The following is a 25,270-nucleotide window of genomic DNA, read 5'->3' as shown; positions in this document are numbered from 1 at the left end:
ATATATGCATAGTCACGCAGAAAAAGTTTAAAAAATTCCTTATCGCATACACATTGGAAGCAACGGCACTTCCGACAGTTCCGACACATAGCATTCTCTTTTCCGTCACGTACTCGTGTCTTTAGACAGACACGAGGTCATCATAGCTCACACTAATTTATCGTTGATGATGAAGTTATGAAAGCCAAATTGTTTTACGTGTAGTAAAGCAACTTAGGTATTCAGAATTCGTAATTATATGGAATTGTTATTCATAAACTTTTATTTCTTATTTTATATATTAGATTTATGTTTAGAAAATGCTTCCTAAATAATTTTCAAAGAAAAAAATTCTAAATTGAGTAATTGATATCGATATTATTGATCAAATTCATGATATTTAAGTCGTGCAGTAAAAATCTCGAAACATTTTGTATCTCGTAGTGCGAATAAGTAAAGGTAGGACAGGAATGATATATAGATTCAAAGAACGCGCAATATAGTGTCTGGCATTTAACCAGGAACTATCGCGTGCACGCGCGAGTATAAAAGCCCTGGGGCTCGTGAGACCCCTATAACAGGTCACTGCCATCGAGAGAAGCGAGCAGGTTCGAGGCGCTGAATCCCTTTACAGAAGAAGGAGAGCCTGTTTATCCGTGCTGCATTTCACACGCACATATACTTGACACACACCATACAGATTATACATTAGAATCGAATAATCTCGTAGACTAGCAGCGCTTTCGTCGCGCAAAATCATTCAGAAAAGGTATAGGACAAATAATTTGCATTAATATGCAAATTACGTTCAACAGGGTCTAACAGGAAATTGTTTCTCACTTTTGTATTCAAAAGATATAAAAACGGCTGTGTCTTTGAAAATTTAAACATGAAAAACGTGGTAACGCAACGGTAATCAAATTTCTGAATTACATTAGGCGGCGTGTGAATTACGTTACAAGAGAACGACACGGTACCGTTTTTAATAACGGTCACCCGGTATATAACGATCTGCTAGAGAGAGGATGAAACAATGTTCCGCGTGATTACGGATTTCATCAGCGGGAAAAACAGAGACAGTGACAATTTCATGCGTCTTATAATCTCGGCTTTACTTCTGCGAAATTATAGCTCATGGTTCAGAGATTATGGTTTATGAAACATAGCAAGAGCATTTTCGCGGAGCGATGTCACACGTTTCTAGTACATAGATTAAACAATAATGAATGAAAGAGGATGCGAGTGAAAACGAGAGATATGAATAAATCGCGAATATTGAAATATGTTCGATGTTGTAATGTCTTGAGCGAAAAGACTTTCTCGAAATTATAATACACTTAGCCGCTTGTTGTACTTTTCTCCGTAAACCACGATATGTATCAATTTCTGTGCGAAATCATTTCGTATTGCATTTAAACAATTTCTCCTCTTAATGCGAAAGTTGATACGCGGGTATCTCTAGCTGTTACTTTGTTATTTGTATATAAATTTTTACATATGCACAATGTATATATCGCACTATATCGGAGAGAAAAATATTATTTTTCTGCTGGTAAAGCAAACTTTCTCTTCATTATTTAAAAAGAATTTTGAAAATATCAAAACAATATGTATGCTGCTCCTACCGGCTTTGCAATTGCGAAATTAATTTATTACTTTAATCGATTTATAATAAGTTCAATCGAGTAAAACATTCATAATTTGTTTATCACGATAATACATTTATTATAGACACTGAGCTGCTAATTATCTCGACAAATGTTAAGGCTGAATACATCTGACAAGAATTATTTTATTGGATAGGTAACATTTAATTTTTTTGGAATGTTTAATATTTAGCAAATTTCTAAATTATAGAATCTTGGTGCACAGATATGTATTTTTTTCGCGTATACTTTACATCATTGCTGTAAATGTAGAACGCCCGATGCATTTGGGACGTTGGCGATAGGGTTCGATGAAATGTACCTGAGGCAATATCTTCCTGGAAATTAGAAAGATCATTGCTGATGCGCTATGCTTGTGTCCGATTTTTTCTATACATATCTCGTAAGCATGTGAGTGCCACCGTAGGATTCTCTGAATTTATTTTATTACAATTGAATGTCTTCCTTATATAACCTGATGTTACTATGAGGATATGATGTTGCGGAATAAATTAAACGAAGATTCATGGTGTGTTATACACGCGCTATTTTCTAGAATTCCCATCATATAACTAGAAATTGAGATTACCTTCACTCGGAATAGACACTTATTATGTTACATAATACTATACATTAATGAGAGAAATATTCAATTAATTTTTTTAATACATAAAGCGGAATCTATATTATATTTTTAATTCTTAACCTTCGAGTAGGTATGTGGGGTGTCTGAGCACCCCAGGCATAGTTTTTTTTAATATTTCATACTCTTAGATTGGCAACAGAGCTCATCGATTTAATATCTTCTTATAATTAATTATTTGACAAATCGAAGTAGTAGTAGCTAGTGTCCCTAGAATACAGAGTCCGGCGAACTCGTAGACTTATGTAGATTCCTAAAAATGACGGAACTAATCATCACCAGCGGGAACGCATCACAATGATGTGTTCGTCATTTTTAGGGATCGGTCGCCGGACTCTGTATTCTAGGTACACTAGTAGTAGCTCATCGATATTGAAGCAGTAAACAGTGATAGAGCGTCAAACATACTGGGGGTGCTGTAAACAACCCACCTATCCATTTGTGTGTGTGTGTGTGTGTTTTTTCTTTTTATATTTTATCTTCTCTTCTTTTGAGTTTTTTTATAGTCAGAGATTTTTCTCTACTGTAGTCCAGAGTTGCCTTATTTATATTATTACGTGTCTCTATTTTATTAGAATGTAACTAATGTAAATTTAATTATAAAAGGTAAATAATCTTAGTTTTCTTTTGTTTTTGATATATGTTTCAATTCTATAAAACAAAATTTAATTTTGTTTTTTCACCTCAAACATTGACTGTTTTACATATTTTTGTCATTAAAATATTCTTGTAAAAAAAAGTATTTGAAATAATTTTTGTATCTTTTATTTCGTCACTTATTCTATCTTTAACTCAATATTTTTTAATGACAATTTTGTACGATTTATGTTTTAAGATACTATTTAGTATCAGAATACTATTTTAACTCCTTTTTAGATTTGAGTTACGTTTTTTTAATAATAAATGGTTTTAGGAAATAAAATGGGAAAATCCATGATTAAAAACGTTGTTCTGGAAAAAAAATTAAAAAATATTGTCTGGAAGTGTTAAAGTTCATTATTTTACATTTCTCTACGCAAGCAATTCGACGTCGTATGGATGTCCAAACCAAATCCCGTAAATGTCTTTCGTATGTACAATGTACTGCTTAAAGACGTCTAATAGACATCATTAGTATAAGGTCCAATCTCGAATGGGGGGGGCACAGATAATTCGGAAATTATTCATCTTTTCTGATCAATAAATTGTTGAAAACATAGGGAAAACAGAAGGACACCGAACAGTTATTGAGCTCCAAGATAAATGTATATAAAGTTGTTTGATAGACTGATAGTTCTTGGTCCTCGGATTTTGCTGACGACGATTGTTCGCGCACTGCTTGAAAATTAAACATATATTAGCAACGTATCTTGGACATCCCTAAAATATCTGTAAATAACTTCATTATAGGACGTCCATCCAAGCAATGTCCTTAGAATGTATTTCAAGCGTCTAACATACAGCAACATAAATTGGACTTTTCAGGACATATTTCGGACGTCGAAGAATGTCCAAAGGATGTCCAAAGGATGTCCAAAGGACGTCCAATGCTTGGGTATCTCATTAAAGTCTAACTAATGTAAATTTAATGTAAAATATAATATTCTAGTAAGAAATATAATTATAAAAATAAAAACTTTTTGGTGTATTTCAGCATCCTATCTACCTACTTGCATTTCAAAAATCCACCTACCTACTCAAAGATTAATGCACATCTTAGAAGAAGATATGTCTTTATGTCAAAAATATTAACTTTCTATTAGTAAAGAAGAGAAATTTTTATGTAATAATCAGTTTTTGACAAATATTTTGCACATTTCAGTTATATAAATAAAATTGTGTAACAATATATAAAAAAATGTAAAATAAGTATTCGTTAAATAAATTTGTTTTTAGATTTATGTAACTAGTTTTTAATTTCTCTCGTACGTTCGGCGATTTTCGTAGATTAAAGGAAGAAATAAATAATACAACAGATTGTTGTTACAATTATTATCGATATTATTGTATTGTTACTATTATTATTACATCGTTAGTGTGGCATAACAATATGGTACGTAATACATGGGATCATATTAGAATTCGTTCTTTTAATCAGAACGATCTTATCAATGAAATCCTGCGTTCGTGCTCGATAACAACGATACGAAACATCATCGAATTGGATTCATCGAAAATGTAATACATATACAAGCTTCTTTTACTCTCGTTACATACATATACAAACTTCAATCGGCATTGACTGTTCAGTGGTACGATACGTGAGCAAATCATCAAAGTCACAGTCTGCAATTAATTTTCGGAATGGCATATCTTTTTTCCAAATGCTTTTTTTATTGCTTATACTTTTTTATTAATAAAGATACATACACATTTGCTTTATACCGTTATTTTCCTTAACGTTTGATGTTTTGATTGAAAAGAAAATTGTTTCCGTAAATGTAAGTGACTTGAGACAAGTGTAGGTGATTTGGGACAGCATGTATTTTTGTTAAATTCAATCGTGGAATCCATCCATCTCTAAAGAAAGTTAAGTTAAGTTTAAGTTTTAAACTTCTTTTAGAGACTTATGGATGGATTCCATGACTGAATTTAACAAAAATACATGCTGTCCCAAGTCACCTGCACTTGTTCCAAGTCACTCACATTTACGGTTATAATATGCTCATTTTTAGGAAAGTTATAAGCAATCGAATTGGATTAGATATGCTATATCAAATCAAATGTGTGACGTCTTGTAGTGTATGACGTTCAAAGATTGAAACATAATCCAAATTATTTCACTTTTTATTTGTATAATAACAATCATTGCAAACAATTTTTTTGCCAATTACATTGCGTTAAATGATTCATTATACAATTTAGTGTTTTATGCAATCGATAGTAAAGAATGATATTAATATCAATCAAAAACTTTCTCTGTTCATTGTTAACATTCCAAAGTCGAAAAAAAAAATAAAAATATCCATATCGCAGTCTTCTCTCCTTTCTCCTTCCTCATTTTATTCCAGAGGCGGGATAAAGGCCATTAACCATGAACATACTGAACGGTCAAGGCGCAGTGCATAATAATGCAAAAATAATGATAGCGCGATATGTCGGTTAATTCATTAAATAATTCACCAATTAAAATGAGCTAGCGCATCAATAGGGATGAAGCGCAGCCAAGCCCAATCTCGGCGGCTCGGCGTAGCTGTGACGATATCTACCGGATGTCGGGATCATTTCCAACGGCGGTCTGGCACTTTCACGATCGAGTCCAGGATATCTTTCATGCTCTGACAACTCCTGATAGGTCGTGCTTCTCGTTCGCAACTTGTCGCGTAATTCTCGTGGGTGCTGTGCACGTTCTCGAAATTCTCGCATCTGTTTAATAAAAAAATACAAAAGTTGTTATAATTTTAAACTTAATTTTATTATGCTTAGTGTTTACATTAGATTTAGTGCAATTTTAAAATGCGACTCTTACATCTCTCTGATCTACCAGAGTCCTCTGATCTCTAAAATCTCTGCCGATCGATAAATTCTCGTAGAAGCTCCTTGGTCGCGATCTCGAAATCTCCGGCTCGGGTGGACGTTCAATCGCATAATGATGAGTCCTGGGTCGAGGTCTACCCTTATAAGACATGACATTTTCACGATCAAGCACGTCCGGTTGACTTCGTCTGACTGCATGTTCGTGCGAGGACATAGAGTTCAAGCTTGCAGGATATTGACGGCCGGATCGATCCTCGTGAACCTGTCTAGCCGACTGGACTCTATTAAATAACAATATTGAATAAATCTTTACATTCAACAAATCCTTTAATCAATTAACAATGAATAATAATGAAAAATTAATTAGTACAAAAAGTCCGAACGTGATTCTAGTTCAGAATATGATTAATTTATACGTTCATTAACCTATGGCAGTAGTCACCTGATTTTATTTTTACGTAAACAATTACCTGAGTTATTTTTTTACTTTAATTAAAATCACTATTATTAATAATATATTATATGTTATATGTTATTACTTTTCGATTTATTAGTATTTAAAAACATTATGGATGTAGATTTAATTACAATTTTCTGAAAAAGTAAGTTGAAGCTAAACGAATATTAAACAATATACGAGGGGGGACCCAAAAAAAACGGGAATTTCGTCATAACTTCTTTATTTCTCAATATTTTAACACCAAATTTTGATCACCTTCAAAGTATTCGCCATTGACCACAACGCACTTCTCCAAACGATTCTTCCATTGTTCAAAACAGTTTTTAAATTCACTCATCGGGATGTCCTTTAAGCCTTCCAGCGATTTTTGTTTCACCTCCTCCACAGTGGCAGATTCGATTGCAGAGGTGTTGTGCACGCGGAGTTCGTTCCCCCGGGTCAAACTGCCAACCAGAAGCTCTACTTGGAGGTTTTTGTTCCCCAGACTCAAAAGGAATATGAAAGGAAAGCGTTTTGCCACTGTGGAGGAGGTGAAACAAAAATCGCTGGAAGGCTTAAAGGACATCCCGATGAGTGAATTTAAAAACTGTTTTGAACAATGGAAGAATCGTTTGGAGAAGTGCGTTGTGGTCAATGGCGAATACTTTGAAGGTGATCAAAATTTGGTGTTAAAATATTGAGAAATAAAGAAGTTATGACGAAATTCCCGTTTTTTTTGGGTCCCCCCTCGTATATATAAGCACGTTAAATAGTTTATTATTTTTTAGTATTTCTAAAAAAAAAATAAATATTTTAATTAATATTTTACAGGTTTTCGATGAAATTGCATATTTAAAAGTTCGAATAGTTATTAAAAAACAACAAAATGTGTTAAAAAATATTTTACAACAATTCATATTTTTTCTCCGCCAGAATATAAAACACCCTAGATAATTATTCCTGGATTACAATTAATAACTATGTACATATTCCGCGGAAAATTTTTCTTTCTATAAAATCATTCAAGTCCAAGAGACATTTTCTACAAAAAAATTTAAGAATGTGGACATACAGGATACTAACGCTCTACTCTCTCTAATTGCAATTTCCACAAATATTTTTACGAACATATCGAGATTTGTATCTTTATAAATCTCTCTTGTGAGAACGCGTTTGGTGAAAATGTTTGATACTTGAAACCTGTTCGAGCGTGGAAAGTTGGATAGAACCGTATATGTGCAAAACGAAAAGCGATGATGGTTGATGTCGCGTTTACTGAGTTCTCTGGATTGATAATCTCATCGCTGATACTGCATTCCAACTTTTACTTACGATCGAATCGCACATTTCGCAAACTACAGAGTATTCGTTTGTATTTAAATACAAACAGAATCATGAAATATATTTCTTATTAGTAGAAGATAAATTTTTCTGATTTTAATTTTATTTGCAAATTTCATTATTTAATTTGTTTGACATCATTCTTAAAGCATACCTGTGTACAGGATGATGTTCGATGTCTCTCTGCCTGGAGAGAACAGGCCTGGCAATGGCCTCCCTCTCCATCGCCCTAAACATTTCCTTAGCATCTTGGAACCTCTCTCTGGGACTAGTCACTTCGCCGGGATTGACTCTAGGCTGATATTGAGGACTTGGCGATCGTTGTCTAAATTCCGCCGCTCGTCGATTCCTATTGCAGCTTGGCGAAACTCCCCTGTTTGCTTGATTGGATAATCTTTCTGGACTTCGCGGCAGTCGCGGCAATGTCAGACTTGCAGCTGTCTCCACTTCTGGTAAATAGTCATTGTCCTCGTTTGGCACGCCCCAATCGTCATCTGCAAACGATTAACATATAATATAATTATAGTTAACATATTAACATATAATTATAGTTATTGCTTATAATTTCACTTCATTTATATTATATATATTTTACATTGAAAATATTTTTCATTCTTGACTTATCGCAATTCTTATAGTACTTATAAGATAAGAAGCTTAATCATAAAAACGAATAACTTGATCTTTGTCTATATATATTTTATAAAAAGCTCAATAAGTAAAATATTACATTACACTTTTATTTAATATAAAAAAGCCTTTTGCTTTTTGTTTTTTTTTGTTCTATAAGACGATAAACGGATGAAAATCAAGTAGTGTCCATCGATTGGCTCTCTTAATCTTGGCCGGCGGTAATTCTCGCGGAATTTGGCATCTCGGTGAGGTCAAGAAAGATTTAAAGAGTGGTAGCGGGCTAAAAGGACGTAGAAGGAGAGAAGAGAACACCGATGTGAGACTCAGAAAGACACGAAGAGGCTGAGAGATGCCTCGGGCTGTGGGCCGAGAATGCGGAACTTTATTCCGTACGTACAACGGCCTCCCACGAGGTCGACTCACGCACGAATTTATGTGCTGCCGGTCGTCGTCGTCGTTATCGTCGTCGTCGCCGTCGTCGTCGCCGTCGTCGTCGCCGTCGCCGTCGCCGTCGTCGTCGTCGTCCTCGTCGTCGTTGTTGTCAAGGCAACGTCTCATCATCATCATCATCATTATCATCATAAGCATAACTGTCATTACCCGTTGCCGTAAACAACGACGACACGGAGCGGCGCTCTCGACTCCCGCCTTCTCTTGGCTGCGCATGGAAACTCTCCTCTTCGAAGAAGGAATCCTTTGCGCAACGATTTGCAGTAAAATACAGAGGCGGAATGTATTAGATAAGAATCGCAGGGTGAAATCCATCACGAGTGTCCTCTCTGAGAATTTTATAAATGTTTTTGGCTCTTTCGACCATGTCGACGAATTAGAATTATAATTTATATTTATAGTCATCTACTATAATATTTATCACCATGCAAATAGATTAATTTGTGAAGCGTTTGTGACCAACGGTGCAGTTTTTATTTATTACAATATCGGCGACCTTAGAGACATATAACGGTACATAATAAGATACTAAAAATTCGTACACAATAAAACGTCGATGAAAGCGTAATTGATTAGCATCGCTGAGAAACGATAAGCTGACATCTAATCTCCGACTGCGATCTAAGCAGCATTAAAATAGTTTCGCTCGAAATTGCAGCTACATCATGCAAGGCGATGCAGAGGCGAATCGTGACTGTAAGATATGCGAAGGTAGTTAAGTATGTCACGTCGTTTTAAACCGCAAGGATTTCTGGTAGGAGCAAACGAGGCGCCGTTCACACGGTGGGACAGTGAAAAAAAAATCAGGTGTTGATCATCGCGGTCCAGCATCTGTCGCGTCCTCTCTAATCATGCGAAACATAAATATGACGGAAGGAGGATGCGTATCTGCGTGTCGCGCTTCTCGATTATCCGATCTAGAAATATAATCGTCGAATTATTCAATATTCTCGAATACAGCAACGGGTCATTTCGACTCTAAAACCTAACCTTTGGACAATTGTACAATTTGTATGATTGGTACTACGAGGTACCACTACATTGTAGGTAAAAACCTTCGAACCTTCTTCTATTAATCGCTGTAAGACGGAGATTCACTTGCATTTTGTAATTCAAACAAAACGCAAAGTGTAGGTTAAAACTTAAGTATTAGTTTTTATAAGATGTAGTTGAAGATTAAATAAGCAAATCATCTTTTCCTTTTTCACAAAAATTACGTAGAGTCGTGTATAGCTTCGATTAAGGAAGGCCGGGTCTCGTTAGCACAAGAGGTAAGTTGGCATTGCGTTTCGTTTATGTATTTATGGCAAAAGAAACAATGGAAAAGTTGCTGCAAAATATCTCTTTTATAACATAGGTACTTCTCCCTAAGTTTCATTTAAATTAAACAAGTATTACAATAGAAATAGAAAAAAATCTAATACAAGAGAAGGCAAATAAATCTTTGATCATTTCATAATTTCATATTAATGTCCTTCGGCTTGAGAAAGCAAATCTAAGTGATGTATTATTAGTTAAAAGAAAAGTTTGTTAGTATATAACACGTTATTTTGAGTAACAATAATAATTTATTACAATAAAATGGTCAAAATCAGACGTGTGTATAGGGATGGGGTACTTTGGCTCATATCAAGAAAATGTTAGGTTGACTTATTGTACCGCACGTGTGAACATTTATTTACAATTTAACTCTGACGAAACACTTTATATTTAATATTTCTATATTAAAATAAGGTAGAACTAAAATAATTTATATTTGTTTTTTGTAACAACATTTTGCTGTTTGATGATTATAAAATAACTATGAAAGATACAATTTTTACTAAGAGGTACACCCAAGGATTTTGATTCTTTCCCTCGGTTACTTTTTTGAAACTTCCAAAAATTCAGATTATTTTGTCTTTACGTCAAATTTAGTTATAAGCAGACGTAAGGTTTAGTCGTGTCGTTAATCGTGCACGGACTATGAGCATTAATGTAAAAAGGTGGTCATTTTTCAGTTTGTGAAAATTTTCTTTTCACAAGAAAGAGAGAGAAAGAATCAAAATGGATGTACATATCTACTCTCTAATTTTTATTTCTATTACTTTTCTATTACGTTTTTATTAATTTAATATAGAATTTATCACAAAGGTAATTTATGCTGTGATATGTACCAATTCACCCCACATATAGGGGCAAGTTAACTACAATGCAGCATATTCGTATTTCATTTATTGCAAAGAAAGTATACGAAGGCAAATCAATAAGTACCCGTGTTCGAAGACAGGTGATGCAAGTTGGCATTACCATCGTGTACTACCATCTTTCAAATGACGCCATACAAAATTTCAGAGTGATTCATGCAACAGTCTTGATTTGACAGCAATTCGTAGTGAGAGTGTTTGATGTTTTCCGATACAATGGAAAAAGAACAATATCGATCCGTGATTCGCTTTTTATTTTTGGATGGAAAAACATGCGAAGAAATAAAAACGAAGTTGGATGCCTTCTATGGGAACCCTTCACCATCTATGACAACCGTCAGATATTGGTTCAACGAATTCAAACGTGGTCGTTCGTCTGTTTTTGATGAGGAGCGCCCAGGCCGCCCGGCAGACGTGGTTACTGAGGAAATCGTTGAAAAAGTCCACGACATGATTCTCGCTGATCGCCGAACGAAAGTGCATGAAGTAGCAGAGGCCATAGGCGTGTCGTATGGAACGGCATTCAATATTGTGCATGATAATTTAGGAATGAAAAAGCTGTCGGCCCGATGGGTGCCGCGATTGCTCACGGTGGACAACAAGTGAATCCGGCTATCAATTTCAAAGCAATGTTTGGAGCTGTTCAAGCGCAATCCGAAGGAGTTTTTGCGTCGAGTAGTAACCGTTGATGAAACATGGATTCATTACTACACACCGGAGACCAAGGTACAGTCAAAACAGTGGATTTCACCCGGCGAACATGCTCCGAAGAAAGCCAAGACGGTTCCATCGGCCGGAAAAGTGATGGCCATTGTTTTTTAAAATGCGCAAGGCGTATCTTCATCGACTACATGGGGAAAAGCAAAACTATCACAGGGCAGTACTATGCTGACTTATTGGGTCGATTCGATGTTGAATTGAAGAAAAAACGCCCCCATTTGGCGAAAAAAAAGTGTTGTTCCATCAGGACAATGCACCGGCTCACTCCTCCGCAGTCGCCACAGCCAAATTGGTCGAATTGCGGTACGAATTGCTGCCGCATCCACCGTACTCTCCGGATTTGGCCTCCTGCGATTTCTTCTTGTTTCTAAACTTGAAAAAATGACTCGGTGGAAAAAGATTCACGTCGAATGAGAAGGTCATTGCCGAAACAGAGGCCTATTTTGCAGAGTTCGACAAATCGTATTTTTCGGAGGGGTTAAAAAAATGGCAGAAACGTTGGGAAAAGTGTATCCTCCTAAAAGGGGATTACGTTGAAAAATAAAAAAAAGTTTTGTGAAAATCTTGCGTCTTCATTACTAACACGGCTACTTATTATTGATTTGCCCTCGTACAGTGTATAGAACTATTATTAGTATGAAAATGTAGAGAAAGATTCTCTCTATCACACTGATGTATTTTAATCATAATAGTTAATTGTTTAAAATCTAATTCCAAAATTGTGAAAACTGTGCCAACGAGACTCGATCTCGCCTACAGTCGAATATTATAGCGAATTCGATTGGACCCACTCAGTACTCACTGGTGCACATTAAAGCGGTCATACGTGGATTATCGAAAAAAAGGATGTTTAATAAAGTAGAAAACGGGTTAAACCGCGAAATCTTTAATACTGTATTGTGCTATCGGGTAAAATATGTATTTTATAATTCGAAATATTTGCATTTTATTTTTACACTCCACTAATGTTCAACCGAATTAGTGTCCTGACATTCATGAATAGAATGTTTAAAATTCGCCAAATTCCTGAAATTCGAGTTAAAAGCGGATTTATTGTTCTGATAGCAGGATAGTGGATTGGAGAGTGGGGAGATCTTGTTTGTATTAAGCGATGAATGAATCTTCGGCAGGCGGTCAGTATATGTAGCTTCAACGCGCACATGCGATAGCTTCGAAATTGGACACATGGTTCGGACGTATCTCAACGATATCTCCCCTGGAGAGACTCAGCAGTGCGCTTTATCGAATAACATAAACAGTATTTTCTTTCCACTTTACTATTCGTGCTGTTACAGTGACCGACCCGCCTTAACGCATGCTGGACCGCTCGAAAAAGAAGGTTTACCGTGAAACCGCAAATGGATTCGTGAGTCAATTTTTAATTTAATTTAGATATTATCGAAGACTAAAAAATTGTACAAAAGTTACGCAACATTTAATAATTTGAAAGAGTCGAATAATCATTGTGTGCCTATGGCACGATTTCAGGCCATTATTTTGGCATCATTAGCCAATTACTGTTCATAACGAAGGAATCGATGTTGCTAGTCATACGTAATTGCGTGGGAAACTTGAATTTTTTTTATCTGCACACACACACACAAGTTTATCGAAACGGCGGTGGCCCAGCTTTCGTACAAAGCCTGGTTGCCAATATCGGCGATCGGCTGATTTTTGTGACCGTACATAGCCCTGGAGCCAACCGAGATATGTACGCCCGTTGTGCCATGGTACCTGCCGCTGACACGACGACGTCCTAACGGTATTCCTTCCACTGTAACAGGTGCTCAATACAATCTCTCTCGGTGTACGAGCTTAACGCCGGAGTCGAGCGTATCTACCGGTATCTACATGGTACGGCGGGGGTATCAGATTCGTCGTTTTTTTTTCCTCCATCCTCCTCATCTCGAAATTTATTCAACGACATTATATGGGTCAGTCGTCCGTTAAAAACACGTTTCTCGTGAAGTAGGCACGCCCCAGAGGATGAGTGCGAAGCTCTGATATACGCACATCGCGTGCATCTTAATGTGCACCGCTGCATATCAGACTACACGCTGTTTTATACAAAAGATAAAGCAAGTAGAATGGATTCGTACGTGCGCACGGTTCTGGCTCGAGTACCAATAAAGAAGTATTTATACTAAACATCACCGTTACTCTTCTCTCTATCGCTGCGTTCCCATTCTCAAGATACTCTCCCCCTTACCCTGGATCCCAAAGGGTACATTACAAATGAAATAAATTTCTCTTAATCGGATCGTGAGTCTTTAAATGCCTCTTTCTTCATCAAATGACGATAGTTATAGTTTGTTGTCTGCTGTCGATCCGTTCACTTTAATAGATTTTAACCACAAAAGTTTCGGTTGTGAAAAACTTAAACGACTGATGGGATTTCTCACACGGACAGAAACATCAACAATAAAGCGCTAGTTTGCAAAATGATTCTTTCACGTTACGGTACGTAACGTAATTTTTTTAAATTCGATAAATAAATTCGTTGCGTCTAAGGGTTTAATTGCGTATCACACAACTTGATGAAAATTACAAAAGTGAGCAAATTTATCAGGTACGTGTCGATTATAAAATTAAATTATAAATAAAATTATAAAAATTTTAATATATATGTTCATTTTGGTAATGAACTTTCATCGAATTATAATATACAGTCCGTAGCTCTACTTTACATGAAGATGTGATTTCGTGCACTTTTTTCACATAAGGCCTGACGTCCTTTTAATTTAAACTTTTTACACGGTTCATCTTTCCACATTTTCTCATTACGTTAAGTTCAGGTGAAAAGAACTGACCTATAGTCGCGCGATGCGTGCAGGTATCCCGCGAATGAAAAGTTTTCAAGCTTGACCGCGAAAGTGAATGATTTTATTGAAGAAGACTGCGTGCACAATGGCAAACCGGGCCAGACTCGATTCCGTATTCAATACAGATATCTTGATGGCGGAACAGCCGGAAAAGAAAGAAGGAAAAGTAGACGTGCTCAAAGACGACAACGAGAAACGATTTTTCGTAGCTAACCAGTAAACTGGGTTACGAGGTCGCTCGAATCGCCACTGCCCAGTTTTCTACGAGAGTCGATAAGATTCAAGCTGGTACGCATGGGCATCTCGCGAGTAGAAAGCGCCCAAATTTTTGTCGTCACCGGTCGGGTATGAATCTTTGGAAGCATTTCCGCTTTCATGCGCAGGAGACGTATAGGTTGCTGAGAGATACGCTTAGTTTTTTGTTTCTTCAAGACAAAATAACAGTAAAAAGATAAAGAAACTCTATCGCAATTGATTTGTCTCGATATTCTTGACAACGATAAATACGCTGTTATTTTATCAATATTTGCAATAAGTTGAACAGTAATCATTTCGCTACGTTTATCATCTCTACGTTTATTGCTGCACATAAAGCTGATTTCCTCGATCTCGGTAGTTCTCCTCGCTTCGAGAAGAATGATTATTGGATGCTCGATCATTTCCTGAGACGGATCGCGAAAAGAAGAAGCGAGGACTTTCACTTTCGTACGGCGCCCAGCATCGGCTTGCGTTAACGTTTAACTGGCGCAATGATGCGTCCAGTCAACAGCATCGCGAGATTATTCTAAAAACTTTCCATTTTGCAATTAGCCGCAAATTACGTAAGGATGCAATTGTTTTTTTTTCTTCTGCGCTACTTGTGTTGTACACGGCACATTTATATAACTTCAATCTTCTTCTCCCACAATCGATCTCTCCGTATCGTCGACTTTCGATATTTGACGATGCGATTTACGGATCAGTCTTAGAGCATAAATTGAACAAGTTGTACAACTTTCGAGATACTACAGCTATCGCGCGTGTATAAGACTGCAATAAATTTAATTGCCGGGAGTCAACATGGTATAAATTTTCCATTAAGTATGCCAAATAAGAAGGTAATCGCGTCGAAATAGCAGCTTCGAAGTAAACCCGTGTGTTTACGTCCTGAAAACCTATTTTCGCGGCCATGTAACGTACCTACGCAACGATACTCTCAGAGGTATTGGCCAACGATGAGGAATTTCTATGAACTGCGAGCATAACATTCACGGCAAGTTTCTCACTCGCTAGATGCAATTGTCACGCTTGCAGCCAATTTTACGCACGCTCCTCGGCGCAGGCTTTCTTCAAATGGGATGTTGCATCGTAACTTGACGCAACGGCCGAGTCGCGAAAATGTCTCTCAGATATTGCAACGACCTACTTGCTAACGCCTAATTTCATACATATGCTTCTTAATATTAGTACAAGCTCCAGTTTGTCGCAAAAATAAGTTTACTTCTGACATATTGCGCTAATCAAAAATTTTAATTATCAAATAATTACACTAGTTACAAGGTTTTATGCAAGAGCATATAAGGACTGTTTAGACGCCGGATTAAAATTCCATTTCTATTATAGGTCAGGTTTTTAAGATACAAGAGAAAACATTTTTCCAATATATATATCTGGTAAAGTTTGATTGAAGTTAGAAAATAAAGCAGAAGGGTAGAGCGTTTAACTTTTGTTTCTTATATGACTTTGAATCGGTTTCACGATATTCTCTCTCTCAAAGTCATAAATTAAATTTATTATTAAAATTATCAAAATTCAGTAGTATGTACGTTTCATCCAATAACCCTTGTTAACGTTTTTCAATTGTCATCAAATTCTGGTAGAACATTCGCCTTGTACATCATGTGTCGCATCCCAATTATTCGAAAAGACATGCTACATCTTAAAATTGATATGCTATATTAAAAATTTGACCAATAAAATTTTTCCAAAGGCAGATTGAAACTTAGAGCCACAAAATATGTTCGAAAAAGTTGTTTCCTTTTCTTGCACCAAAAAGTATTAAAAATTTGCAAACTAGTGTTGTTGATTATGTTTCTGACAATGTTTCTGAATTTCGTTTTTTGTTTTCCATTGAGGTGAGTCACACGATTTTATTACTGATTTTATAATTATTGTATTGTAATAGTGTTATTGAAAAAATACTGGAGATCTTCGAAATTTAAGATACAAAAATTTTACGCGAATTTATGTAAACATAAAATTGCAAATTGATTTATGAAACAGAAAGTTAATAAGAACGTCAAAGAGAAATTATCTAAAGAGTCTTAACACATTTGACAATCGATTATTTAAGGTAAGAATATTAAAAAAAAAGTATTTCACTAATCTAAGAGATTTGGATTTTATAATTATTGTATTGTAATAGCAAAATTGTAAATTTATGTAGCGTATTGATTACTGCATTTCTATCAATCTGTAAGTGACTTGCTCTCAATGGACGTTTTGATATTTCTGTTTTTCGCTGATGATAACTCCAAAGTGAGCCAAAACGTTCGACATAATAAATTAAAATAACTATTAACACCTGAGTATTATCTGCATCTCCTAACTCTTCACTCTTACATAGCGTTAGACTTTCATTAGCCTTGTCTGAATTTCTATTTTATTGTTTAAAATTGAGAGTCCTTATTTATATATTTATTTAATTGTTTAATCTAACAATAAGAGAATTCTATGTTGTTATAATATTTATAATATAATATTTAACTTATCATCGCACCAAACTTTTATTATGAAAGGCACTCACCGGAAGAGGAATCTCTAGACGGTCTAGACGGTCTCTGGCCGAGAAGATGATGCGTTTGATAGGGTGGTGGCGTTGCTGCGCTATCAGATCCTATGCCGCTGCTGGCTGCACTTCTCGTGCCACCCCTGTCAACGGTCGTGCTACCACCCACGATGGTCTGATTTAGGCAACGCCTGAACTCGATGCCGGCTAAGTTGCCGTGGTGTCTGTGTACAGTATCATAATCGCGCGGCGGCAGTAATATCGGGCCGACGTCATTGTCGCCGGAATTGCCTCTGCCTGAAACACGATTATCTGCTTTGTACTCACGTTGCCTTGACACGTATGACGCGCTCGCGGACATTTGTCGTTCGTTTTCTTGTGCTCAGCCAATATCGCCACAAGAGCAGCATTTCATACGAATGGTAATGAGAAAGATGAACGAAATTCGGAGACATTCCAAAAAATCGCTCTTATATTATAATTTATATTGTATTTCTATTCCTTTTTTATTTATTTGTAAAATATGTCTTTTTGTTTAATCTTTTACATGGTATTCTTCAAAATATTTCATTTGCTTTTTAATATAGGTATAACGAAATCTTGTATAATCAGTGTAATGAACACATGGCAACGATGCTACAAAATAATATTTACCTAATTTTGCTCGCAACTCGGCGGCCAAAGATTCATAGATGGTCGTGGTTTGGACCGGATCGTGTCTGATCTCACCGCTACCTTCGGAAGACTCAGATTCTCTAGTACTTCGGCCATCGCTACCTAGATTGCTGCGGATTCTACCTTCGCTCGCCGTGACCCTTGCCAAATTGTCAGTGTGTGACGCTAACGCTTTTAACTGGCCACCTAACAATTCGGCGGTCTCGACCGAATCGCATCTAGAATGGGCCAAAGGTAAAGCGAAAGATAAACGAAGTTCTGCCTTTATCAAAATGACAAAGGAATAAAATGAGAGAAAGGAATAAATGTAATCTTATTCTGTTGGCTCTATAGCGATACCCCAGAGTTGTAATTTATCTGTCTTCCTTTATGTAATATCACACACATATGCTATACTAAGTCTAAAAACAATTAACCGGCGACAAAATAAGATTGTAGATAATGTTGCGTAGATAATGTTGCGTAGATAATGTACGGTATAAAACTTCTACGTACGATGAAGTGTGGGATTAAATCGCTCTGTTTATGAAAAATACGTGGGAAATACGCATATTATTATAAACAGATATAAGTTTATGATAATCTGCATTTCCAGCAAGAAAAAGATCGGCTGCTGCTGTCATTTAGGTCGTCGGTACGAAGTATATAATACACTATTGCGGAGTATACACGTAGTAATATTTCGTTCGAGTTCTTCTATGTAACAAAATGTTCTTTAACGGGACTTTCATGGAACATGATAAAGAGATCGTGCGCCTTCGCGGTTAACTTCGATTGTCATTATAATCGCCATCGGTGTTAATTCTCATGGAACGACATTTTATAACTTTATTTCTATCCTCGCAGTCTCGTGCACAAAATAAAATTCATTTGACACTTTTGAACTTCGAATTATTTTTAACGTGAATTAATTATCGTGCCGCTGTATCGTTGAACTAATAGCCCTGATAATTTGCAATTTAATAGCAAGGTTGCTCTGAATATTTTTATCCGTTCGCATGCTAGCTTTGCCACGATATAACGTGGCTGAGCTACGTGTGAACATCGCGGGATTATGAAAATCATTAACGATCCGTTAGAATTACGAAAGTCAAACTAATTAAAGAATGAAACGTTGCTCGTAATGAGATCGAGGCGATGAACTGAATGGTCTCTATTTAACCGCGAATTCCTGACACGGACTTGATGAATAAACAGTGTGGTCGCATCTTAGGTTCCTATATTGGTATTTATATTCTTAATAAAGATCTCTCTATACGCTCTTAAAGTTCTATATTCTTGCCTGATTAATGAAAGAACGATTCGGACGTGCGTGTTTGGCCGACTACGGAAAGAGAACAAAGCTAATTAGCTCGAAAAAATTGTCTTATTATCATTCAATCTTAATATTTAATCAATATTACAATGCGTTAAAAATTAGTTCTCTTAACTAGTTTAATTTATACAGCTAACTTATTACACTTATTAAATTCTTGTTAGTATGTTATATTAAGTTGATATAGTAACCTGTATGCGTGCACATGCACGGGATTGTTCGTCGCTGGATTCGGCAGGAGCAGAGTTGCGGCCACGATGTCCTCCCGCTGTACGGCTGCCAGCACCGCGTGACCCGGTACCAAGTGTTTGACTGCCGATCTCGTCGAGCCACCAGGATGAACAGTTTGTATAATTTTCAGACCTTTGTTGCTCACCTATCAAATATAAATATACGCCGTTCACATTGCTGCGGTGATTGCGAAGATTGTGCGCGCGCGCGCAGGTTCCTTGCGCAAACCGCGGCTTTGTTTGCACCTCATGAATCGCGAGGATTCTTCGCGATACGTTCCGCACTACGGTTGTAGCGTTTAAATGCATATTTAATAAAATAAACATAGATTAATGATAAAAAGCATACATGGATGTCGGAATAAGATTTTATTTCTCGAATGTTCAACGTGATGATAATATTGCTCGCATTAGTTGGTAATCAATTCATAATAATCCAAGTTCCTCGCATCGTACGATTTTAACGTTCTTGCGATTACCTTGTTCTTCATCTCGCGTCCCGCACAAACGTTCGTCCTTGTACTTAAAGTGAATCACGTGAGAGCAGATATGCGAGAAGGCGTGTGCCGCGTAATTCTCTTTCTCATACAATGTGTTCCACTTCGCGAAAGCACTTAATTACCGTGCTGTCGATCATTGCGACGATTCGGATTACTGAAACGATTGTGAGACTGGTTATGGATATCTGCCACCCACGGACACTCCATAGACTTTCCCCGCGCATCGTTGTTACGCTGACAATTAAACTTACACAACGATTAGATGAATCTTGTTTCATAATACGTTCTTTTTTCGACACGAAGTACGTGCTTTGCTGTGAATTTCTATTGCATAGCAAGTGTATCGGACAAGTGGGAAAAGCCAGCAGTAAAAATAAGAAATAAAGAGAAAGAGATAAAAAATATATAATATATAATATATCACAAAAATATATACTGTAAAGAATATCTAACATAAAATATAGATATTTATATATTAAATATTTTTTATATTATTTTATATTATATCTGTTTTACTTTTTAGCCATACAAAGCAAACAACAACCTTTAACGAAAGTTCACGATAACGCAAATACAGTTATAGAGATAAAACCTAATCAGTTACTCAACTGTCCAGGTTTCTATCGCAGATAGTTCAGGTGCAATAATCTCCTTTTAACAGCATGAGCGCATCTGGTGAACTCTATAACAACGTTAGCTAAAAATTCATCACAAAGAACTCGTTTGCTTCATTTGACACCGTTAATGCGAGCGTTAAATCATGCCTCGGGCTGTCCGGATTCGAAAACCGCGACTCGAAGCGAGATTTATTGCATCACGTACCGGCGGCGAACGCGATTTCTAAACGAGCGAGCGTATCCTTTTTCAGACGTCACTTGATATGCGCCGGGAAGCGCATACCACGTGTCCGCGTTTAACGGTCGCGAAACAGTTTTGGCATCGTGTGTTTAATTTCTCTTTTCTCCATCAAAGTAGCGTATTAGTACCGCACTCGTTTCTGTAAGATTCGGGTCAGTGAATTTATTATTACATTTACTCGAGCGGCGAATGCGTAACGTTACAAATACATAATCAAAGTTGCCTTCGGAAACGATTTTATTGTACGCACGTTGTAATTGTTAGAAAGGATATCATATATTAAAAAGAACGTGCATCCATTCACCAATCTCAGTAAGTTACAGACGACTATAGGGATGCTGTAACGGGAACTATTAAAAATGTGCTATACGGATGACTCTTTCCTCTTTCGCAACACATAGCGCGTTCCATCGCGATTAACGCATCTTTCTTCAGTCGCGCGTTTATTAAAATTTCCCACGTTCCTAAAATGCACCAAAAGCGCTGTCAAACTGAGACAGAACTTGTTCGTTTCATTGCAATCGACTGGACGAGAAAACTCGTTGAGCAAACCTGTGGCTACGGGTCGTAATTTTGCAATTTTTGTGTTCTCCGGCGACTGCTTTCACTGTCATACGTGCGGACATGCACGAAAAAGAAAAAAACGAAGAAGAAGAAAAAGGGAATTATAATACGATAGTATAATCAACGCGAGTTCCAGTCGGTTAAACGCACAGATCGCTGATTCGTTTTCCGTGATATTTTCGGTGCGCGCCACCGAAACCGGATTTCAGGATGGTACCACTCACCTGCAATGTGACCTTGAAAGGTTCTTGAAGTCGTTCCCGCTCCAGCAGGTAAGCTATGGCACCGGGCATCGCGTCCACCCCCTTGGCCTCTCTCGCGCCAAGGTACCAAACGTAATAGAAGCTCTTCTTGACATCCTTGCTACCCCTTAGGCGCAGAGCCATCACTCACTGTTCGCGGAAACAAACGGATTTCATCATTTCATCTTCTTCGGCTCGTTATCCAGGAAACGAATTGATACGGTGAATGCGTTGAATTGTGGACGGCCCGTTATTATGGGCGTATTCGACACATAATCGACTCATCGGATGAGTGCCGTCGATTTATTTCATTTTTTTTTTATTCAAGATTATAAACAATAATTTTCTTGCAATGTTTCTATTTTCGATCATGAATTTTAGCTCTATAGAAAAATAATTACAGCATAATGCTAATTTAATGTTTAATGAAGGTATATGTAATTATACACTAATTGTAAGAGAAAAATTTATTCAATCTTAATATTAAACATATATTTTTAATAATACTACTTTAACATTTATACTTACAGTTAAATAAATATTTACTTGATAACGAACTGATAGTTCAAATGTGTGAATGATTCTTGTACAAAATATATATAAATGTTATGTTTAAATTTAGTAAATATACAGTTAGTATCATTTGAACAAATATTTATTGAAATTTAGTACATTTTTTAGTGTAATTTAGTGAATAACTTTCGATACAAAGAGATAATATTAAATCTTACGACAATTCGTCGTTTTTAATTGCTGTGACGAGGGATGCATTCAAGGAGGTGCTGTCAATACTATTCGTGTCATTTTATTCTTGTTTTACATCTAATGAACGATAAAGATAGAATGACACAAATAGCGCTAATAGTCTAACCGAATAGTCTAAACGCACCCGAGATTTTTAATATCACGGTTTGAAATATTTCAAGAATAAATTTAAAAATCATGATAGAGGTATTGTAATGTTAAATAGTGGGGGCTGAAACGAAGTCTTTTATATGATGGATAACGAAGATATATTTTGCGATAATGCGAATGTTCGTGCATGCTCACGCGCGGAAGTGTTTGTCAGAGGTACGGAAATTGCGGATAATCTTACTATCGCGTGGAACGTAAACGGACTATTTCCTGCATAATTTTTCTTTAATTATACACTATGCCTCTCAATCATGAAAAAATGTCAATTTTCCACGAGTCAGGCTTTTTTTATCAGTCCGCTGCTCGAGGAGTATGAGCGAGCCTGTCGGTTCATCCACTTCCTCAATTACTTTCACGCTTAAACCCGTTTCCACGTTATCCATCTCGCGGCGGATCATTTCCCACTGATCCTTAACGACGACGGTGCTTTATAACGAAAATATTTTGTAAGATGAAAATGTGTTGATACATACTACGATCGACAAGAAAGATCAATGAAGAAAATTTGCGTTTCTAACATGGTCGACCTCATGATGTATCAATGAGTATCAATTTTTGATGTTCTATCCCAGACAGCATGCTTGTCAGAATGAAAACTTTAAGAGAACTTTTTCAGGAGAACATTTAGTTATCTTAAAAATGATGTCTAAATGATATCTTATAATAATCATTTATCAGAGGCATCTACTAGGAGAATTTTTTAAGATATCTCACTTCAGAGATTTCTTGAAATTTTTATTTTTATGATATCATGCTAAACGTGTGATATCAATTTGTTCTCTCACGGAAGATACCATTATGTTGTATGGTTTGTGAGCCATGCAAACGCGCATGCGCCACTATTATTTGATTCAGAAACTAGACATAATTATGATATCTTTTATGAGAAATCCATTTGTTGTTATTTCAAAAGATATCATAAAGATAACTTTATTTTGATACTTTTCATCATTCACTCACGAGCAGTACGCGGGATCGCCACTAGACGAACGTGGTGGAGTTCTCGTGTTTGAAAACCATATGGGATAGAATAAAAGGTGCGTGCGCGCGCAGCATTATGAGAAATATAACTTATGTTCTGATGAACGCTCATGAAATATTTTTTGAAAGCAAGTCCTCAAAGGGGACTATGATGAAAGATAAATGGCTCTTGCACGCAGGACACGGCAAGCATTGCAGACATAATGGGACGTATATTGACAGTCATACAATTTCGTTTAGTTTTGTGTAAAAATTAATTCAGATATCTAATGTTATTAAATGTTACATGTGCCAAAATATCAAAAGTAAAAGAAGTCTTAAAGACAACTAAAAGATGTTTACAGAAGTCATCTTTTAGTCATCTTTCAGACGACTTTGTGCTCTTTGGATATATAACAGACTTCTTTTATACATCATAAATACGAACTCTATATGTTAACATACTTTGGATATCATAAAGGCATGCATTTTGAGAAATCTTTTAGATATCATTTTTGTGATATCTTTCTGTTCTCAAAAAACGGGGCATTAGATAACATTCAGATATCTTTGTGCGATCTATTAGAAATTTCTCTATGTTATCAGATTCAGAAATGAGATATCTTTTAGAAATCGTTTTGATAACGTATTGTTATGTGGGATCATTCTGTTATATTTCACTCTATTATTTCAATTAGTTAAATTTCTACATAAAGTGATGAAATACTGAATTTTATGATTTTACAATAATAAGTTAAATAAAACCGCAATTTTTCGCAATAAGTTCTTTAGTATTGCTAATAGCATTGTTATCAAATCAATTTAAAATTTGTTGGATTATTATTTTAGTTTGTGATTGCGTTGCAAGTTCGACAGTAATTGGCAACAAGTTTATATAACTGAAAGATGTATTTAAAAATTTACATAGAAATATTATTAGGCATATCTATCTTTGACTTCATTTGGCATTTTCTTATTTATTTGATTTACGATTTTACATCAAACATTTCATATTAGTGAGAAAATATGCGAGTTCCTCTTACTGAGACTCACTGGACAGTATTCGTAGTCCGTTCTTATTTTGAGATCGTCTTAAATAATGTCTTAAGATAGTTAATACTGTTCTGATCGACTTATGACATCTTAAAACTGTGCACTTAAAACAATCTTAAATGTAAGAATTTACTATAAACATCGGACGCTGTGTTTGAAATAGTTTTGGATTCGTATTTGTGCGAATACGAGTATGCCTCTCTACTGTTTGATTCTTACATCAATAATCGTCACAACTTAAGTATGTAAGCTTCGCACGTCTCTTTTTCACTTGATATATGCGCGTACCGAATTTCAAATTCTTGATTGTATCATCGCATGAGTGGTCATATTATCTCAAAAAACACTCTCGAAAAGTTAGCATACTCAATTTTTACATTTAAGAAGAATACACTTTAACAGTCGCTGGCGTTGTTTTAATTTTAAAAAGAATCTCGATTTAAAAAAAAGCAGCGGCAAACGATTGAAACACATATCGTGACGATATTTAAAAACATTTAAAGTTATCTCATCGAAATCGATCGTAACTGGTGGCTCTACCGAGAGCCCTAGTCTTCCCGCAGCAGAGAAATACCTATATACTGAGATCCTATACTAACATACTACCGTAGGTCGCAACTTACCTGTATATATGTCGGAGGTCTTCGCTTAGCGTTTCGCAGCTATCCAAAGGAAAATCCGCGAAATCCGCGTGCGTCTATACCTCGGTCCTGCGCAACGAAACACGCGCGTCCCGTCACACGTCACATGCACACGACCGTGGGCGCACGAACACGATATGCACACCTGTAACTCGCGGCCTCGTCTGACAGCTGCGGGAACCTAACCACTTTTCCACGGGGCACGGGGCCGTAAGGCCGCTCCGTTCTGCCGAGT

At 36.3% G+C, this 25,270-nt stretch overlaps 1 protein-coding gene across 1 annotated transcript; it reads right to left on the bottom strand.

Annotated features, from left to right (window-relative positions):
• Positions 1–5,119: 5,119 nt before the first annotated feature.
• On the bottom strand, positions 5,120–25,270 carry LOC108727782 (uncharacterized). The gene is made up of 8 exons (XM_018456025.1): positions 25,018–25,270; positions 21,449–21,616; positions 19,264–19,448; positions 17,737–17,975; positions 17,101–17,379; positions 7,659–7,998; positions 5,717–6,005; positions 5,120–5,613 (listed from the first exon to the last, which is right to left on the bottom strand). The coding sequence occupies exons 2-8, from the start codon at positions 21,608–21,610 to the stop codon at positions 5,392–5,394; spliced, it is 1,716 nt and encodes a 571-aa protein (XP_018311527.1). The 5' UTR covers positions 21,611–21,616; positions 25,018–25,270; the 3' UTR covers positions 5,120–5,391.

Source organism: Mycetomoellerius zeteki, unplaced genomic scaffold, assembly GCF_001594055.1.
Source record: "Mycetomoellerius zeteki isolate Tzet28-1 unplaced genomic scaffold, Tzet1.0 scaffold53, whole genome shotgun sequence".
NCBI classification, from domain to species: domain Eukaryota; kingdom Metazoa; phylum Arthropoda; class Insecta; order Hymenoptera; family Formicidae; genus Mycetomoellerius; species Mycetomoellerius zeteki.
The sequence above is the reverse complement of the archived record's forward strand: the minus strand, read 5'-3'. Positions and strand labels throughout refer to the sequence as shown.

Bases quoted from the DNA above. Each gene is read 5' to 3' on its own strand.
- LOC108727782 (XM_018456025.1), bottom strand. From the start codon at position 21,610: ATGGCTCTGCGCCTAAGGGGTAGCAAGGATGTCAAGAAGAGCTTCTAT. The intron at 17,976-19,263 runs GTTACTATATCA...GGCCCATTCTAG, and splicing joins GTGCATGTGCACGCATACAG to ATGCGATTCGGTCGAGACCG. The intron at 6,006-7,658 runs GTATGCTTTAAG...GTTATTTAATAG, and splicing joins GAACATCATCCTGTACACAG to AGTCCAGTCGGCTAGACAGG.